Below are 21,457 nucleotides of genomic sequence, written 5' to 3' on the forward strand. Positions count from 1 at the left end.
TTGCTTGGATCGGCTTTGCTTTTTTAAACAGCGATGCTGATTTGGGTGGTCTAGTCTATACTCTTACAGTAGGTCCCTAAGTGGTTTCTGGCTTGGATGTACAGTTATAAGATAAACCTTTAATTGGCGCAGAAACTTTGTTATGTGGAGCTTTTCAAATCTTCAGTGTTAAAGAGTTTAAAGAATCCGTTGAAAGGTTCTTTATGGAACTAAAAACGGTCCCTCTGTGGTACCCTTCCACAGAACACTTTAGGCCCTGTTCATTTTTGAAAAGTGCAGTACAGGCTAGCCTGGTGGTCACAATCAAAGAGTAGATCCATTGTTTTTCTTCTTGTTTTGTTTTGTTCTTTGGAGGTATTTGCAGAGCAAGTGGAGGGCACTCGTGCAGTAATAGATCTGAGTGCAGGTTCCCGGGGTGGTTGGGCTTTAATGGCATCAGCGCAGGGCCACATCCTGGTAATTATGTGCCGCAATTTGGATTTAATTTCTTCAAATGCCGCGGCAGGAGGAAACACTTGAGATTAAAGATATGGCGCGCGGGGGTCCTCTGGGACAGTGAGCGCAGGAAAAAATCCCCAAACAAAGCCGCAGCATGCGTGGACTAATTAGCATAGTTTTTGGTGGGGGTAGGTGGGTGGGGGGTCTGGGTGGTACATTGGTGGGGGGGGGTAGGAGGTGGGCGTTTGGAGGGGGTGCTGATTTGGAATGGGTTCCCATGGGTGCTGGCTGATGATTGGATTATTTGGATGGTAGAAAGTCACATCAGTATATGCCTCCCTCCTCTTCTCTTTTCCCAGCATGCTTTGCTTCAGTGATCCAGGGGGACCTCGATGTGACCCAGTTCTGAGAGAGCAGCGCTAAAGACATGAGTGCACTCAGAGGAGAAGGAGAGAAAGAAAAATAGAGAGAGCGAAAGAGAGAGATGTAAAGGGAGGAAAAGAGAGTGCGAGGGAACGCGGTCAGAGGAGTGTAACAGTAGGACGCAAAGTGGGAGCAGCTCTGCTGATGATTCTAAACCAGCCCAAAGAGACACATAGCCTGAGCAATGATTACGGTGCAGAAGTCTTAGCCTGAGCTTTATTCAGGCTGTGAGTGTTCTTTACTTGTAATTAGAGTAAATATAAATAAGCCCATACTGTATGTGGGCCAACATTACATATTTCCACTCGCATAACTCTATAGTGCATCTTTTAGTTCCAGAGTATGTACCGAATAATTTAAAGTAATAACTGAATAATTAACCCCTTAAACAGCCCATGGACCGCCGGTGGGCCGAAAACGTTATTAAATGTTGGATACCTCTGTCACCAAAGAATAGCCCCACTAGTTTGAACAGAAGTCCCTGTAGTTACTAAATAATGCACCTTAGTGTGTAATAAGCCTTTCTGCGTTAAAGGGTAAACTTCAGATTTAAAAGTCACTGAATAGTGACAAGTCTTTTTTCAGCAAATTTATATATTCTCAGATGGTTACAAGAATGCATATTTGTTTTCTATGCTTCTATGCATGGATTTGTTACATTCCATAGGCAAAACATCTGTATTTATGTTTTATCAATTGAAATATGACTTAAGGAGGCATTCATTAGTCAAACAAAGTTTTGGGCTGTTTCTTGGTAGATGTGTGTGGTCTAAGCAGTCTTTGAGGCCTCCTGAGTATGTTTGTAGAGATATTGCAGTGAGGTAAGAGATTTTTTCTAGTCCAAATGTTCAGAAATAACTTGGGTAACTGCAAGAACTAAACTGCCTTGAGGTTAAGCTACCAAACTGATGTTAATGTATGATGATAGTGTTTTTTCCCAAGCAAATAAAAGCTTTCTGCCCAGATAAACAGTGTTAACCTAATGTACATGTTTATCCACGAATCAGTACAACTACAGTAAATGACTAACATGTTTAGTATTTACTAAATAATTCAAAGTGACCAGTTAATAATGTCCTACTATTGACTCTGGGGTTTAAGGGGTTAAAAGCCATACTCTCTGGTGCAATTAGACTTTTGTGCACTACTCTGGCTCCTCTCTGTTGCCACTATTGTTACTTGTTATTACACGGCCATTTGAGCCGGGACAGGGTACGCTCGGACCCTTGGTGTGTGAAAGCAGGAGAATCAGGGCTCCTCAGGGCCAGGCTAGGTCAGGCCAGGACTGCATTATCAGAGCCATCAGGCCTAAAGTCTCTCACTTGTGCTCTGTTTGGGCCTCACAATGCGGCTGCTATCGCATGACGCCTCCAGTGCGCCTCTCTCTCTCTAGCCCCTCTGCCATCTGTGAGGGGAAACGTGAGCCCGTTGCCCCACCTGCTGCTCCGCACCAACCCCCACCCACTGAGAACACAGAAAGACCCTCCTCCCCACACATCCCACCATCACTCTTTTCTCTCTGTGCTGTGTTTCTGCCTCAGCATCACATGCGTTGACACCTGCTCCAGGGCACTTTACAACCATTTGTATCGTCCTTTTTAAATTTTAACCTTCTACAACCTAGGATTATTATTATTATTATTATTATTATTATTATTATATAATAATAATAATAATAATAATAAAACAGTAAACAGTCCAGACCTGTTATATGACTGAAGCCAACAGGAATCTTAAATTTCTGAATTATTGAACAGTAATGTATATTGTTACTGTTCAAGTCACAGTTATCTCCAACAGTAACATTACAGCATATATATATAAATATATTTATATATATATATATATATATATATATATATATATATATATATATATATATATATATATATATATTTATATATATATATGCTGTAATGTAACTGTTGGAGATAACTGTGACTTGAACAGTAACAATATATATATACATTATATATATATATACATATATATATTATTTTATATTAATTATCTCTCATTCAGAAGCTGAAAAATTATGTTAGCAGTGCACATTCAAAAACAAATCTGAAGGATTGCAATTTGAAGTTATTGTTGTGCTTTGATAAGTTGTTGTAGTGTTGTCTTTAACTATTTTGCCTTGTGTTTGTCATCTCTTGACACTGAAACAAAACACGAAGAAAATAGTATGCAGTTACATATGAATAGTATAGCAACACAAAAAATAATGACTCACAGGACAGTTTAAAGACTACAGTATCAGTACTGAAAGGCAGCGTTTGATATGTGTCAATATGACATTAACATAACCTTTTCTTTATCATAAACTGCCATACATCCGCACTCTAAAAACTGCACGCTTGTCACTCATATGTGATAAGCAAACAAATCAGGTTGTTCTAAATGGAACTGGTCCATTTTTAAAATGTATTTAAATTATTAGCATTATGAGTTCTCATTTCCCTTATGCTGAGTGGGATCTATAGAGAGTTTACAGAAATGATTGTTAAGAGTCCACTAACTCTGTTACTTTAGGTTTAGAACAACTTTAGAAAAAATATCTTCGTCCAGCATAATTGAGAAAAGTCAAATCAGCTGTAAATGTAGCTAAATTACGAGGAATTAGGTCAATTTTGAGGATTTAAAACATATATTACATTATTTCCACAATGGAGTTAAGTTCAGGTAAAGAATGTTATTTTTTGTTTGTTTACAACGACTTATTCCAAAAAGCAACAGTTGTCATAAGTGCTGCTTCTGTATAAAAATGCCATATCACCTTAGAAAGACTTGCAGGAAAAAAAAAAATTATATACATATATATATATATATATATATATGTTATATATGTTATATGTTTACATTATGTTAATGCCAGTTTTCAAGAAAGGCTTAAGTGGGCAACATGAAGTATTACCGATGTTCTTTCTGATTTGTCTCACGATTAAATCGTTTCCCATCTCTTTCTTTCCTGTATCCACATCTTTTTTCCCACCCGTTCTGTTCTTCAGGCTCTGTATAGGGAGGCAGTACATTGTGAAGTGTGTGTTTAGTGTGGGGATGGTACAGATGGGGTTTGCCCTGTAATTGCTACCTTTGTCAGCCGGTTGGGCTTCAGGTCAGCCCAGACATATGTACAGCAGCACCTGGGTTAACCCTTTCTCTCTCTCTCTCTTTTTTTTTTTTTTTTTTTTTTTTTTGCTTCCCCCTCCCTTTCTTCAGCCGCTGCTGTGACAAGAAGAGTTGTGGCAACCGTAACGAAACACCCTCCGACCCCGTCATCATAGACAGGTAAGAGGCGGATTAACACATCATGAGTGTGTGCGTGTGTGTGTGTGTGTAAGCATATGTGCGTGGTACAGTCAACTGATTAGTAGTGCTGTAGGGTCACTGAAAATAAGGTAATGCATTGATTCACTTGGTTGAAATGTGTACATGATTTGCACATGGATAAAATATACTACATCCACACAATTCTTGCCAAAACTCGAGACACCGGAAAGACAAGCTGGTGCTAATGTATTACACTCCATCTGTGTGGAAATGATGTCTGTTTTTCTATCAAGTGCATTCATTAATGAGGATGTCCATGTATATGTGAAGGATGGCCAACCATAGCGTAAGCATGTGGGTGTGTGTGTGTGTTGTGGATGTTTAGATGAGATAAAAGAGCTCCATCTGTCTGTGGAGAAGATAACACTGATGCCCTCTTTAGTGGACCGGCACTTCAGATGGAGCTGAAGTGCTGTGATGTGTCTGTCGCGTGGACGTTATTACAGCTTATAAATGAGACGCACACAAGCTATAGTGGACACCGGACGTTCACACTCAGAACGCGCTGAAAGCGTCCTCTGATCAAAGGCGGCGATTCAAAGCGCTCACTTGCAGTGGAGAGGACAAAAAAGAGTGTCTTTTCATTTGTGTGGGAGAAAACAGGCCATTTATTTACAGAAGAATTAAGAGCTGCTGCTCGCTGTGAACACTGTGCTCTGTGGTGAAAACGAAACCAGTGGTAGGGATGCACAGAGTGTGTGCAGGCCTCAATGTGCAGCGGTGTGTGTCTCCTGTTCCTGTTCTCTTTTTCTGATGTTTGGAAAGGAGGTAAAAGTACAGCCCTGCTGCAGACAGTGTATATATATATATATATATATATATATATAGATAGATAGATAGATAGTTTGAGAGTGACTGCAGATCGAAGCAAAGGGTGTGATGGAGAAGTTTTTTGAGTTGAGCTTAAGGACAGATGTATATATGGGGTTTTTAATGTGTGTGTGTGTGTGTGTGTTAATGAGTCACTGACCTGTGCTATCAGATGAGCACAGCTGTTGTAGGTTTGCTGGGTCTTTGTCAGCAGAAGTGTTGAGCAGTGTGTGTGTGTGTGTATGTGAAGGCAGTTCTACCTGGCTGCGGTGTGTGTGTATGTGTCTATATGTGTGTGTGTGTGTAGCGAACTCATTTCTGCTTCACTGGACCAGAACGCTTCACAGCTCTCAGAGACAGCTGCACCCCCACTATGCCACGTGGCCTCACCTCCACCCAACACACACACACACACACCTTCACAGCCATCGCTTTACACTTTTTTCTAACCCTTTAAACTCATTAACACGTCTTAGTCTCACAAGTCTTGTTATAACCAGTAGGGTGAATCTAATAGCCTTATAGTTGTGAGAGGGAGAAATTCACTGTACGTACGCTCCATCCATATATGCATTGTTATGCAGCCGCAACTGTTGCTAAATAAGACAAGCCTTACAGACATTCTGTTCAACCTGACGGACTACATAAAACACTGCCAAGCAAGGGTATGGTATTGTAGCTAAGAAGACAGAAAGTAAAGTCAATTTGACCCCTTGCTGATGTTACACACACAACAAAAACTGTGCCTATCCCAACAGTGCACATATTCAACTTTTTTTGCATTTGAAGAGCATTGTTGTGCACTACAGTTTCTCATTAGCTTGCATCGGACTTTCTCCAGCATTTTGGAAAGCTTGTCCAACCTCACAACAGTTGCTGCGAAAGCACACGTTTGTAGGTGGAATATAGGTAATGTCAGTTAATGTCTGACTAACGATGCCTCGTGACTATGCTAGCTTTTGCCTTTTGGGTTTGGAGGGTGGTGTAGTGAAGAATACGGGCTGAAATGATAAATGATAACTGTCTGGTTCTGTATTTATTTCCGCTGCTGCGCCGCCTTCCTTGAAATGTTCCATTTCTGAAATACACTGCAAAAGCCTGAAAAATTTGCAGTGGTTTGTGAGAACTGTCTGTCTGGGCTCAGACAGAGCTCTTTGAGATGAGAGTGGAGGTGAATGTGTGTGTGTGTGTGTGTGTGTGAGTCTGCATGTGTGTGGATTTCCCAGCTGTGCTCCGGCCTAACATGGCCGCCCCTAGTCTCAGGTGTGAGGGCATCATTAATTGACGGAGAGAGAGAAAAGGAATTAAACAACAGTTTCCCCTCTGTCACGTGGCCCTCCAGGACAGGAAAATAGGTCATGTGAAAAGAGAGAGGGAGCGAGAGAGGGATGGAAATGATAATAAAAAAAGAGATAGTTTACTGGTGCTCTCATTTTTGACTAATATTTTCTTGGCAGGGCTGGAAATTCTGTGGTTCCCAAAAAATAAGGCGCAAGCTGGAACGGAATCAATTACACACATGCGTGCAAACACACACACACACACACACACACACACACACACACACACACACACACACACACACATACACACGCACACAAATGCATCAAAAATATGATTTCAAGCCTCTGTCTCCCCTTGAAGTTCTTTAGTTGAATAAATAAGAGCTCATTAGCCTGCTCTTGTTTCAAAGAGCTGATTAGGTTTTACAGCAGTAATTAGCCAGGCTAGCGCTAATTCCTCTGGAAGAGTAATGAGAGTGATTTCCTAATTAGGTTCCTCTCATACGACACCGCAACAGGCCGCTCCCATAAAACCGGAGGAATGTTGGAAAAATAAAGGCAACTAACGATGCCTTATTAGATTGTTAAAAGAACAAATCTTGTCCTCACTGTGGTGGAGGATCTGTGCTTGGTAAAAAAGCTTGCAGGTTTTGTCTTTTTTTTTTTTGGGGGGGGGGGGGGGGGGGAGGGGTGTTGGTGAAGAATGTGAGCTGAATTGATTGATAAGGGAGAAGTTAATAAAATACATACAGAATATGAAGAATTTCTAGAGTCTCTTTTGTATCATTTGTTTCTTAGAGCAAGAGAGAGGCCGAGTAAGGAAGGGAGAAGGGGAGAGGGAGAAAGAGAGAGAGAGAGAGAGAGAGAGAAAGACAGAGAGAGAGAGAGAGAGAGAGAGAGAGAGAGAGAAAGAGAGTAAAAAAGACTGTCCATCCTTAGAGAACATGCCTGGCCTTCCTTGGCAGCCCTTGTCTGCCTTTCTCTTCCTGCCTCCAGAGCCCTTTTAATGCCCCAGTAAGATTATTTCAAATACTTTAATCTGCCTCCATTGACACGGACACAAAGGCCGCTGACATCTAATAGCAGCCCTTTTAGCGCTCCTTTTGACTGCCTCCTGTTTCATCTCTATCAAAATCTCCTCTTCTCTCTCTCTCTCCCTCTCTCTCTCTCCCTCTTCTTCTCTCTCACTGTCGGTTGTTCAGTAAGCCGTACAGTAGCGGTTAGAGCTGTTGTTTTATCTCCCTGGGAACAGGGAGGCTAATGCCTTCATCAGGGAGAGTCCAGAGTTCTCGAGCTGGTCGTGGGAGTCCAGTGACTTTGCGCCTGCTCATGGCCTTTGACCCCGCTGGCGGGCCACACTTTTGATGGTACGTGTAACATCTGGATTTGCACAGCAGGAACAAACAAGACGTTTTTCTTTTTTTCCTAGAGACGAACATGAAATCCGCATCTGAAAAGTGGGTCATTGTGCACCCCCAGTGCCCCCCTCCGCCCCCTCCCCATCTAAATATTTTATGACCGTCCTTGGCTGCTGCCCTGTGCTTTTACTCTGTGATGCTGGCCACAAGTGACCCGCAAGAAAAAGACCTTCTGTTCGGATTAAAGTAGAACAGGAAGTGACTCTATGGCAAATGACACAAAAAACACACAGCTGTTTTTATAACCTCTGCTGTACATATTTACCCCCCTATTCTAGTGCTGAAAAAAACATGCTAGCAAGCGTATTTAGCATTTTGCCATAAAAGACCCCCCTAACTGGGACAGCAGAAGAAAACATCTTCAGCTCTTAATGTTTATGTTTGTTCATTTAAAGCTTATAAAGCATTATATAGCGATTTCACCTTAAAATATCAACTTAAATTTTTTTTTAATGGTTCACTGACTTGTAGTACAGTGAATGGAGCCTCTGTCATTGCCACCCCAGGCCCGGAATGCCTGCTGTTGCAGTGTATAACTTTGGCGGAGCATGCATGAGATCTGCCACGGGAACTGCGAAGCACTGCGTAATTTGAGTCGTGTTTGTGTGAAATCCTGCAGTACTGCTCTCCCAAGTCAGCTTTCATAGTTCTTTCACAATTCTGCAACCTTTAGCTTGTCAACAAATGCACGTGTCCGTGAGGGGGAGCTCAGAGCGCGATTTGTATTCATTATCGTGGTGTAAAAGGAAATTTCACTCCGCAACTCCAGGGGGAGCCCAGAAGCAAACAATGTAAATCCTTGCATAATGCTCCTTTAATAAGACTTTCCTACTGGTCAGTTTGTCATGTGACACTGTAAATCGTGGGTCTGTGTGACCTTTTCAAATGATGGAAAAAGGGGTTTTAACATGACAATCATGTGTTAAATAAGTAGAAATTGGAGAGGGGGAAAAGAGAAAGGAGAGCGGGAATGAGAGAGAAAGAGAGAGAGAGAGTATGTATTACATTAGTGGATTAACTGGATCAGTTGCAGTGAGCCATTCTCTCCATCAGCAGGGAGAACGTGATCTTAACTGGCTGAAGCGGCCATTGTTGGAGTAATCCTGTCCGGACTGCAGCCCCATTGTGAGGCAATTAATGGCTGTGAGAGTGTGAAGAGCATGATGTGTATGTGTATGTGTGTGTGTGTTGTGGCAGTAAGGATGAAAGACAGTGTGCATTTTATACACTCTGAGAAGATGTTTAAATTTGTGTCAGTGTTGATGTCTTGTCTTTTGCGAGATGGAGACGTAGCAGGGGAGTGTTTGACTTGCGTAGAGAGACAGAAGAAAAGAAAGTGTTTTTAGGCAGCTGTAAATGTGTATGTGCGCGCATGTGTGTATGTGTGTGTATGTTAGACTGAAAGCTTTGTGTGCGTGACTCTTCAGGTTGAGCTGTCACAGCTGCTGAAAGGTGACGTGCTCCGATGCAGCGACAAAGCCTTCTCCTGGAGTGTGTGTGTGTGTGTGTATGTGTGTGGCCTACTTAAGCCCAAGCAGTGAAGGAATAATAAAAGGCCAACCTCTGCCTTTCCAAGTTAATACAGGGTTAACGATATGCAGTTCACTGTCAACAATCCTATCATCCGCCTGGATGATTTCCAAAGAGGTGCAAGCAATCCACTCCACTCACCCAGGCCTCTAGGTGTGTGTGTGTGTGTGTGTGTGTGTGTATGTGCTCCTCTGACAACTCTACCTCTCTGTCTGTCTCAATGTCTTGTTCTCTAGTCTTGCCTTTTTCAGTCTGTCACCTCCTCTCCCTCTCTTTCTCTCTCCATCTCTCTCTCCATCTCTCTCTCTCGCTCCCTCTCACACACACTGTGGTCCACTGTGCTGGCCGTGTGAAGCGGGAGGTTCTCCTGTGTGTTCCGCTGTGGGTGAAGACCTGCAGGCTGAAGCGCCTGGCAGGCAGTGTCCAGCTCTGTGTGTGGAGATAAGCGTCACTGCCCACACTCATCTACATCAGATCACTTTAAAGGGGGTCTGACCCATAGCATGACAAATGAGCCACTTAGTGGTGATTTACTTTGTGTGTGTGTGTGTGTGTGTGTGTGTGTGTGTGTGTGTGGTAAAACCAGAAAATAACCTACATTTCAGGACCAGCAAAATTATCAAATTAGGTCCGAACCTATATATATATATATATAGTTTTGAGAGTGAGAGAGTGACAGAAAAAGTGAAAGAACGAGCGAGAGTGAATCTTTTCACATTATGCTCATCCAAGCAGTACTACACCTTGTCTCAATGTTTCAAGAAGCAGGTGTGTGTGTGTGTGTGTGTGTTTTCTGAAGCAAAGCGGTGTTGTGATGACTGCCATTTCCTGGCGAGCGTGTGTGTGTGTGGAGTGAAGAATGTTAGACAGGAAGTGCTCCTCCCAGGGATGGTGATGTCACCACGAGTTTTGCAGCAACTTCCTCTTCAGGTCAGGAGCAGCAGAAAACTTCTTCCTCACCTCCTCATTCGCTCTCGCTTTTCTCCTCCGCTTTTGCGCATTTTCCTCCTGTTTACATGGAGCCAATGGTCAGCGCTGGTCATTAAGGTGGTCTCCTCCTCTGTGGTGTGGGGAGTTGGAGAAGGGAGGAGAGGTGGTGAATATTCTGTGCAGTCACAGATGGCTCATTAGGTCAGGAGAGAGAAAGGGAGAAAGCGGCTGTCAGACTGTCAGGACTGTCCTCGGCAAAGCAAAAATGCTGGTATTTGATCTGCTGTTTTAAAGTTTGGACTTGCTTGTCACTTTAGTGATTGTTACTGGAGATGGAGACTGGAGATCTAATACTCACAATGTTCCAGAAGGTGTTTTTAAATGATTTATGAAGATAATCTGGAATTGCCTGCTTATAATAATTTCCTCAGTCTGTTCAACTTTAATATATAAGTCAAATTAGTTTTCTATTTGGACATTTTTGGAACTGCCCCTAGATATTCCCTCCAAACATCATTTTATTATTATAATCTGCAGCCAAATTGAGTTCAGATTACTAGACCAGTGATTCCAAACGGATCAGCGCTCTCCGATAGGTCTATATTTAGCTTTGTCTGTTTCATGTTGAACAGTGGGTTACAAATTAAGAGTGCATGTGCTCACGGTTGTGCGTGCGCGTGTGTATGGGTTCTGGTGAGGGAAGCCCCCTGCGTCTGAAGTCCATTGTTGTGGTTGTGTTGTGTTTGGGATGCACTTCCTGCGGTGAGAGGTCAGCGGCGCTCAGCCTTGCCCCGTCTGCTGAATAATTCATGCCATTGACTTTGTGTCAGCTTTCGCGGGCCGGTCCATGGATGTTTTATTCATTTATCTCATTTAGGGGCCCTGCCTGCACCTGTTCCACCATTAAGCACCTCGCTCATTTGCATTTGATGCTAATTTCGTTTACTGGCGGGCCTGGACTCGGCCAGTTAATTTTATTTTCATATATAGACGGATATCTATTACTGTATACACATTACCAACGTTTTTACATAGTGTTTATTTTTGAAGTATGTTTGTGTGTGTTTTATTGGTGTGTTTGTGTGTGTGTGTGTGTGTGTGTGTCTGCTAAAAAGAGAGAGAGGAAGAGAGACAGACACTCCTTGACTCAGTAATCACCTATTTATTCTTTTTTTAACTAAAATGTCGGCGGGTAACAAAACCCAGCTCATGGAGAGATTGTAAGTGTGTGTGTGTGTGTGTGTGTGTGTGTGTGTGTGTGTGTATGTATGTGTGTGTATTTAGTTGGTGCTGGAGTGCGCAGACTAGCCCCAGGGCATGTTTAGCACAGATGTGCCCCTCTCTCTTCCTCCTCTTAGCCCCTCCATTCTGTTCCCTCACCCCGCATGAAGATCACCTTCCCTTCAAGCGCACACACATATACACACGCGCACACACACATGCGCACAAGCACTGCCATTTCCTCTGTCATCCATCTGTCTCTTTTGCTCTTTGAGCTAAATTTATCTTCGTCTCAGGTGAATACATTTATAAAAGCTCCTCAGTCTTGTCACTGAAATTGAAGAGTAGAAAATAACTGACTTTTAGCCCTTTAAAAGCCCCAACTGGACATCATGAGATCAGCACTGGACACACAAACACCCCGACTCTGACCACTGGTACGGGATCCTGCAACTTTAAGTCCTCTAACCTCCTTCTGCTCTCATCTGTGAGGATAAATACACCACTGTGCATGACCACCAGACGAGCATGTGAAAGTGTGTCTGTGTTTGTGTGTGTGTGTGCGCACATGCTCACAAACTTGTCTCATTAGCATCATTAGAGAATAGCAAGTCCATTCAGTGGTCGACTGCACTCAAATATGTATTTAACACCGAACGTGCCTTGCGAAGTTGGACCTCTGTGTGTGGGTTTGTGTGTGCTGCCTTCCCCTCTCAGGGGAATCAATGCTCTTACTCATGTCCATCTTCCCTCACGCTTACATGTTCCTGCCAGTCCTCCAATTACACTCACTCCCTCCTTTCATTTTGCTCCTCTGCAACACTTTGGCACGCAGCTTCATGTTCCGCGTGCATTCGCTCACCACTTTATTAGAAACACCTTCCTTGTAGCTCAACCTTGCTGGTGTGCTGTTAGGGACAGATGGCCATCTGGTGCGGTGCCTAATTTGTGTTCACCATACTGTAGCCCTTCATCAGTGGTCAGTTTCTGACCACAGAGCTGCTCTTGGTCAGATATTCTTGGACCATAGGAGCACTCTCCATCTAGGAGCGATGCCTACGTGTGTAAAAGCCAAAGCAGCAGCACCGTGCCTGGAACACACGTACCAGCATTCACATACCACCATATCACAACACTCTTAGCACACAGTGTGGATTCTCTCGAAAATTACCTAGTCTATTCACATATGGACTCACTTGGACATTACAGGGACTTTGTACTAGGGGTCTGTCAGCATAAAGCCTGGCCAATGTCCTGAAAAACTAAAACCGGACATTGGCGTTCACACATTGAAGCTCCTCTGGGTAATGTCTGGAAAAGTTCTGCTTTTCTGAGCTTGTCTTAAAGCGGCTATAAACCTTTATTCGTTAAATGTTTCTATTATTTGCTGACATCAGGCTTAGTGAGGAGAGAAGTTTATCTGATTGCCGTTTTTTCAGTTTAGTTTACATCTCATCAAAGTGGACAATAAGCAGCTTTGACACAAGCGGGAGGTTTGCATGGGCCTGCACAGCGTATGTAGTTAGCGTATAGCCAACCAGCTCTGCTCTCAGTATACTCCAAAACATAGCTTGTTCATCAGCTCTACATTAAAGGACACTCTAATGTTTAGATGATGTGATTGGAGCTCCAGTGTTGAGTGTTCAGTTCTTTATGTGCCTGGAGGTCTGTCATTTACACCGATCATTATCATCAATACACTCTTCTTCAGGGACTCCACCAACGATCTCTGTGCAAACACACTGCCTGTCGCTGCCCCGCCACTCAAAAGCCATTACCTTTTTGCAGTGAAGGGATTGACATCCTGTATGTTTTGGCTTCAAAGCTAAGGACTGTGGGATTTGTAGTGAGTGAATGTATCTGGGCTGGAGGCAGCAGAGTTGCTGAGTAGCAGATCGTTATGCAGCCCCCAGGTGTTGGCGGCTTCACTGCGCTGGCCTGGAGCTGCCTGCCTTTTTTGTTCCTGATCTTTCTTTCTCTATCTCTCTCTTTTTTTTCCTGGGGCTGGGCGAAACTGCCCCAGGGGACTGTGGGTAACTGTGATTGACAGGCAGATGCATACGGAGGTCGAAGCTGCTTTAAAACGTCAATGGGCTTTCATCTGGCAGCGGACACAGCTCTCTTTATGGACACACTGCCTACACACACACACACACACATACACACACACACACAATCACTAACTCACTATTGCATTCACTACTTTTTCCTCATTCTCATAACACAACCCAGTGAACGAGACTTTGATGCTTTAAAAACCCAAATGGGAAGTGCAGTAGTATAAAGATATAGTGCAATGAAGAGAAGATGCACGCACACACACAAACAAACATCTGCTGAGCTGAGGCGGCTCTCATTCCTCATGTGTGGACCCTCCTTCCATCTCTAATCACATTTCAGTGGCATAATGTTTTAAGAGGGGGAAGACACGCACCCAGACTAGCATCCAGCTTTGCGCCCTTTCTCTAAGCCAAAGAATGATTCTGTTTGATTCTCAGCAAATCTGATCTGAATCAACCAAATGTATAAAACCACCCACCAGAAAAGACAAACAAAATTATGCATTGAATTGCAAGGCTGTCCAATCCTAGAAAGACTGTAAACTGTGCCAGACTAGCTGACCACAGTGGCCATTTACAAAACTGAGTAGCACTTTGTTGGAGGACAAATTCAGAGACTGGAAATCTGTGTCTACAGTCTTAAAATAAAGGTGCCAAAATTTTATGTGGAGCAATTCTAAAGAACAATTACTAATAAGTATGGCTACATACAAATACAATGTATAATTACAATTATAACCTCCTTTTACACTGTTCATTAATTGTCAGGACCCCACAGGACCACCACAGAGTGGGTGGTATTTGGGTGGTGGGTCATTCTCAGCACTGCAGTGACTCATGGTTGTGGTGTATTAGTAAGTGTTGCGCTGGTACAAATTGATCAGACACAGCAGTGCTGCTGAAGTTCCTAAACACCTCTTAAACACCTCAGCATCACCTCAGCATCATATGCACCAATCAGAATAATCCAACCAACAGCGGTGGTCCTGTGGGGTCCTTACTGTTGAAAGAAGGCTAACCACGTATGCAGAAAAACAGATGGACTATAGTCTGGAATTATAGAACTACAGAGTGCTCCTATATGGGAAGTGGAGCTGATATAATGGACTGAACATTGAAGCTCCTCTGGGTAATGTCTGGAAAAGTTCTGCTTTTCTGAGCTTGTCTTAAAGCGGCTATAAACCTTTATTCGTTAAATGTTTCTATTATTTGCTGACATCAGGCTTAGTGAGGAGAGAAGTTTATCTGATTGCCGTTTTTTCAGTTTAGTTTACATCTCATCAAAGTGGACAATAAGCAGCTTTGACACAAGCGGGAGGTTTGCATGGGCCTGCACAGCGTATGTAGTTAGCGTATAGCCAACCAGCTCTGCTCTCAGTATACTCCAAAACATAGCTTGTTCATCAGCTCTACATTAAAGGACACTCTAATGTTTAGATGATGTGATTGGAGCTCCAGTGTTGAGTGTTCAGTTCTTTATGTGCCTGGAGGTCTGTCATTTACACCGATCATTATCATCAATACACTCTTCTTCAGGGACTCCACAGAGTGGGTGGTATTTGGGTGGTGGGTCATTCTCAGCACTGCAGTGACTCATGGTTGTGGTGTATTAGTAAGTGTTGCGCTGGTACAAATTGATCAGACACAGCAGTGCTGCTGAAGTTCCTAAACACCTCTTAAACACCTCAGCATCACCTCAGCATCATATGCACCAATCAGAATAATCCAACCAACAGCGGTGGTCCTGTGGGGTCCTTACTGTTGAAAGAAGGCTAACCACGTATGCAGAAAAACAGATGGACTATAGTCTGGAATTATAGAACTACAGAGTGCTCCTATATGGGAAGTGGAGCTGATATAATGGACTGAGTTCATTCCAAACCAGGGGTGGTCCTAATATTCTGATGTGACTGTGAGATTTTCCTGTTCAAACACAACTCAGTCAACTCAACTATGTTAATTGCCAGGTTTAGAAGGTGTGCTTGGGGTCATCTGGAAACTGTGCTGGTCATCAATTGTCCGGGATCAGAATAGAAGAACCCTGGCCTACCACACGGCACTACAGTGTAGAGTGAATTCTGCAAAGCTAAATAATGTACCTGACTCCACTCTTTTTTAGGGTGCAAGTCCTGTGTTGTGAGCAATGTTAGTGATCTCAGCAGCAGCACAGGCTTGCAGCCCTATGCACACAGATGTGCCACATGCCTCCATTATTAATGTACTCATCCAGGTAAAAATGCAAAGCTTGTCCAATTTAACAGTTGAGCGCATCCAAGGAATTGTGTCAAAGTCCACTACTTCATAAAGCCTCTTCATAATATATTTAACACAGTGTGGATGCATACCTTTGTTAAGTGTGATCAACCAGAGTTTAAATAGACTGATGTTTCTCCATGTCAGTTGAGTTTGCTAAAAACAGTTCTGCATTGGAACGCTGTTGCTAACTATACCTCACCAATAAAGTTAGCTCTTTAATTATACATGTGTAAAGATATATTTTTTCACCGTACAGAGTGGGAGTTCCATATAAAGAGCAAATCAGCAGTGTTATTCTCTCGGTTGCCTGTTGCTTTCAAACCCAAAACTAAAAAACAGCCCAAAATTTGGCTGTACAGAAATCGGCATAGACCATAAAAATTCATAATCTGTGCACCTCTATGAGAGGCCACTGAGAGGGAGGTCAGATCAATGGCTCAGGTTACAGGCCAGAGAGTATGTGTGTGGGGGGAGAGAGGCAGAACGTTTCTGAAGCACAATGAGGTGTGGGGATGAAAAATAGATGGACACACACATCGCTTCACCAACAGCTGTATTTCAACCAAGCCTTCGGCTCTCTCCAGGCCAGCAGAGGCATTTCCTCTGTCACCATTACTGACCCAATCTTTCTGAAGGGGGGATTTGTGACTCTGCTGACCGTGAGGCTTGAGGAGTGAAGTTTGTTTCTCATTGAGGTACACACACACACACACACACACACACACACACACACACACACACACACACAGATGCACAGACACTTTCCCCCTCTCTTCTTTCACTCATAAACCTGAGCCTCATTCTTACAGACTACCGGCTTTTCTCCACTTTTCTTCTGTAGAGATGTTTGTTCTCCGTCAGAAAAGAGGGAACTGTGGGAGTCACACTGACCCACATGAATTTTACCCCACATCTCTAGAGGCTGACCATGAGCTAATTAGGCCACTTTACTGAGGAGATTTGTAAGAGGGAGAGGAAGAGAGAGAAAGAAGGATGGAAAGACAGTGAAAGAGAGAGAGAGACAGAGGGAGAGAGATAACAGAAAATAGAGCAGAAAAGCCTGACTTGACCATGCTGACAAGCTTAGTGTTACACCCACTCAGCCAAAAGTGGGATCCTTTTTACAATATGTGTGTGTGCCTCTGTTTGTGTGTGTGTGTGTTATGAGTTTCTGGACATTTCCCAGTGTGCTTTGCTCAGGAAGAGGAGCCTGCCTCCTGCCGAGAGCTGCATTGTTATTGTACCTTCCCCCTCCACCCAGTACTGTCTACAGCCCTGACAACACAGCAACACCAGCACCCAAAAACAACAAACACACACACACACACACATGGCCACATGACTGTCACCCCAAACTCTGCTTCATAAATCACTGTATTGGTTCATGTAAAGCATGAATAGCTAAACTAAACCTCTGTGAATGTCTATACATCACCTTGATGCTCTGACCAGGTGAGCCAAGCTGAATTAAATCAGTCAAGTCAGTGTCATGTCTCTTACTGATCTGTAAACACCGTTTGAACATCACACAATGCATATTTTCAGGGTGATGTAATCCAGTATGCATTAAAGCAAAGGTTCCCAGTGATTGGAGCCTTGAATCCTGCCTTGCACATTTTTCTGCTCGAATACACCTGATTCAACTCATCAGCTCATTAACAAACTCTTTCCGAGCTGAAGTGGGTGTGTTAGTGCAGGAAAACACTACAATGGGCAGGGGTTGGAAACTACTGCATTAAACACATAATCACTGGATCTCAATACATGATGCCAGCAGTGGGGGACCCTCAGGGCCTTCAAGGTCTTCAGAGAAGGCCTAATGATTTCTAGGAATTTAAAATATGTCAGAATGGGCAGGGACATTCAATCCTGATCCCACAAATCTATAGAAATAAAGAAGAAATATTCAGAACAAATATTCAGAAGTTCCTGAAAGGCTTTATTATCTTGATCAGGTGTGTCAGGTTAGGGTGGCGCTAAACTTCTATATGGTGTTAAAGCACCAGACCCAGGACTGGGCACCCCTTGCCTGGCTTTAATAGCCATGGTAGACCGCTGGATACTACCCTAACCATCCATACTCAGACGGACCTCTGCACCCTCTCACTAGACCGTACTGCATTTAACTTATTCCATACAGATGTGTACATCATTTCCACATGAACGTAATTAAATGTAATTCATGTGAAATGTGAAACACATTTGAATTATGGTAATATTTAATCATTTTTTTTTAGCTGCCTCCATCCCAGCACCATCACCAAGCCACACACTCAGCCATCGCTCAGCCTGCATGCGTTAAATGCACTCCCCTTGCTTCATACACTTCCAACCCGGCGAAAAGAGGATTGGCTTTAATTCTTCAAAGGCGCTTATTCAAGCATCTCACTTCAAGATTAAAGGTTGGTCGTCCGGCCCAGGCTGGCTTTAGACGCCGAGTACACAGGGGCTAATCTGACTCTCGCAGAGAGGCACTTGCGAAGAAAAGCCTGTGAACAGCTGGCCGTATCACCGCACGATGATTTCGGTCTTTGATTCTGACAGGTGGGAGTTTTATCCTCTGAAGCTGATTGCAAATTGAATGTTTACAGTGAGAGGCAGAGCGATGGCACGGGGAAAAACAAACAAAAACACATTAGGCTCTCGTGCGTGAAGCACTTTCTGCTGGAGGAGCCAACGCTTTTACGCTGCGTCAGTGCTGCCATAACTGCTCACCCCTTCTATTGGATCTGTGTATTTGTTTTAGAAATGACAGGGTAACTGACTCTCTCTCTCTCTTTCTCTCTCTCTCTCTCTCTCTCTCACTCTCTCTCTCTCTCTCTCTCTCTTCATGGGGCAAAATGGAACGGGTGCAATTTTCTAATTAAGTCAAATAAAGCACTCCTTTTGTCAGCTGTCAGACGCCGGCTTACAGGGGTCAAAGGTCGCGATGCTGCTTTCAGGAGAGCGCAAATCGATTAGCCGTCAAAGCCGCTGCCGCCTCGTCCGTTCAGCGGAGAGCCGCGGGGAAACGCCGGACCCCATTTCCATAATTGCTCACAGCCTTAAGTGCTGTTACCTTTAGGAATAGGATAGGAAGGAAGTGCTGGAGGCTGTATGGGTGAAGGGTGGGGGGGGGGGGGGGGGGGGGTAGAAATGATCAGGCAAATAAAGTGAATAAATAATGAACCTGTGTGGATTGCATAGAACGGCATCTATTGATCGGTAATTAAGCAGAATTATACTGTCCTGCATTAAAGCCTGACCTCTACAGACTTAGGCAAGCTGCTTCTTTTTGCCCCTTTCCTTTCAGGAGCTCTTTATCCTGAGAGAAGGAAGTTAATAAGTCCAGTCTAATAAGTACTTTAACTGTTCAAGAGTGTACAGTTTTAGTTCTGAAGGTCAGAAGCTTAGCGTTGTGAAGTAATTCCCAGTCACTTTAGCAGTTTACAGGCCTTACAGTGATTGTACAAAATTTCTGACCATTCTGATTATTAAGTGATGGACCACTACCGGCTACGGCAGTTCTCTGCAGCAGTTTGACCGCCCCGTCATCCATCTTTCTGATTGGTCTGGCAATTGATTGGCTGTCGTCTCTGGGTGTTAATTCGCTGTGGGCGGTTTGACGCTGGGCGCTGTCCTGGGCTTCTAGTCTCTGGGCTGTAATGAGCAGAGCAGCTCATCTGTTTATGGTTTGGGCTGACTCCATCCAGGAAGAGAGGTCAAAGATCATCCTCAGGCTGTGAAAGGTACCTTGTGTGGCCACCACTGGTATGCAGAGAGAGAGAGAGAGAGAAAGAGAGAGGTGGGCCGAAGAGCAGACAGAAGGGTCAAGGGTGGTCCTGCCACAGGATGGGTCCTTCCTTCCACCTGAAGACTACATTACCCAGCGTGAGCTCTGGGAAAACCATGTTTTCGTTGGCTTTATTAGTCCTGGCTATTGCAGAGAGACACTGCACTTTGACTGATGGTTGTTAGCTCGTAGTGGCTCACTTAAGCCATAAAGGGCCCCTGATAGCTGCGGACTAGCCTTTTATCGACCCCGTATTCGCGTGTATTAATAAGCGACGGCGTTCACACCCGCTTCGCTCTCATCCCCTTATCTGACCTCCTCTCTCATGACAGATGAGAGTGTCTGGAGGGAAGTGTGGTCAGACAATGGCCAGTATGTGCGTGCATGTGTCTGTGTGTGTGTGTGTGTGTGTGTGTGTGTGTGTGTGTGTGTGTAATGAGGACTCCAGAGCGGTTTAGCTGTGATTGCTGCTGATTTAGTGCTGTGCTCCGTGCTGTTAATGGGCTCACACAGAGAAGGAGATGTGACGGCGGGGGCAGTCCATATTTAAGGGCCACCAACTGCTCATTACTGACCATCCCCGATCACTCACACGCGCTGTCAGCCGCCTTACTTCTTCTTTAAGGCCCGGCTGGGATTTCCCAGGCAAACAAATTATACACAAGATTTACATTTGCACAGTCGTTTTCACAAATGAGGATAGTAATGAGAGCTGAGAATGAGAGGCATGAAATGTCAAGAAGGGAGGGTGGGAAACACAGAGAGAGAGAGAGGAAGAGAGACTAGCTAATATCATTCATGACCACACACTGGCCTGCTTTATTGAGGCTCTCGTTCCCTGACCTCTACGTTACTACATCATCAAATTACAAATTCCATTACAATGAAATGTTTACAACGTCACCAGGCCCCCAGCTCCTGTCATCTTCCGCCTGCCTCTCTGTATACATGTATGAGTGTGAGGAGATGAGTATTTGCCAAGTGCTAGGCCGTGCATGCGTGTGAATACTGAGATTCAGTACACGGTGGTAGGCGAAAGAAGCATTTAGAGGAGCCATGGAGGGATGTGAATGTGCTGCGGCGTACATGACAAGAAAGAATGCACACTGGTAAATACCAATTCAGTAATACAGCAGTACAAGCAAAACAGTCAGTTTCTCTAATGCTGAATGGGGAAACCTTCACTCATAGATGAATGCACAGAAAGGATTCTTTGGAACGTTTGATTGCCCAACAAATGTTTCCCAAAGCCACTCAGCCACTATTACTATTATTTTTATTATTATTATTATTATAAAGACTCCTGGTAACTGAATGGATAGTGTTTCTCTAGAGTGTCTCGGCTTCTTTGGACTCCTTGTTGGCCTGTTGCCTAACTGTAACTATTCACCTTTTTGCTGGCTATCCTCTTCCCGTTTTACACTGTTCCAAGTGTAATTATTTTTGCAATGAATTAGTTCTTGCCGTAATATGTTAGAATTAGTTGGACATTTTGGTTGTGCTGGCTTTGATTGGTAGGGAAGGCTGGATACAACCCTTTTTTTAATCCAGGGTACTCTTAGATAGGGCAAATAACCGTATAATGCTGGATCCTTTGTTGGAAATAATTGATCCTATCAGATAACAGCTGTCCACCATGTCTGCATTTTCACCATCAGTAGTTGGTGGTCTTTCCTATTGTTGAGCTGAAGTCCAGTCTTTTCACTCTGCACTTGATGAAATTTATAAAAGATTGTTTAGGAAATCAGAATTATTTTTGTGTGTGCCAATGCTATGGCATCACCAAAACAGTGTCAATATTGCTTATAGGTAAACGGTCCTGCCAGCATCCACAGCAGCATCAGTTGGATCATGTGCCTGATGCTTTACTAGGCCATGCAGGAGAGAAAGAAGAGCAGATATAGCAGCAGTTTGTGTCCCGTAATATTGAGGTCAATGTCACAGAGTTTCGAAAGAGGAGAAACATTAAAAATGTATGAAGGATAT

At 43.7% G+C, this 21,457-nt stretch overlaps 1 protein-coding gene across 3 annotated transcripts in view; it reads left to right on the forward strand.

Moving 5' to 3' along the window:
* Positions 1-21,457, forward strand: part of ebf1a (EBF transcription factor 1a) — a 144,164-nt gene that overhangs the window by 17,697 nt on the left and 105,010 nt on the right. For all 3 annotated transcript variants that reach the window (XM_072663088.1, XM_072663086.1, XM_072663087.1), the window contains exon 6: positions 4,081-4,149. In XM_072663088.1, the coding sequence (XP_072519189.1) occupies positions 4,081-4,149 (69 nt within the window). The remainder of the gene's footprint in view (positions 1-4,080; positions 4,150-21,457) is intronic.

Source organism: Salminus brasiliensis, chromosome 19 (assembly GCF_030463535.1).
Source record: "Salminus brasiliensis chromosome 19, fSalBra1.hap2, whole genome shotgun sequence".
NCBI lineage: Eukaryota > Metazoa > Chordata > Actinopteri > Characiformes > Bryconidae > Salminus > Salminus brasiliensis.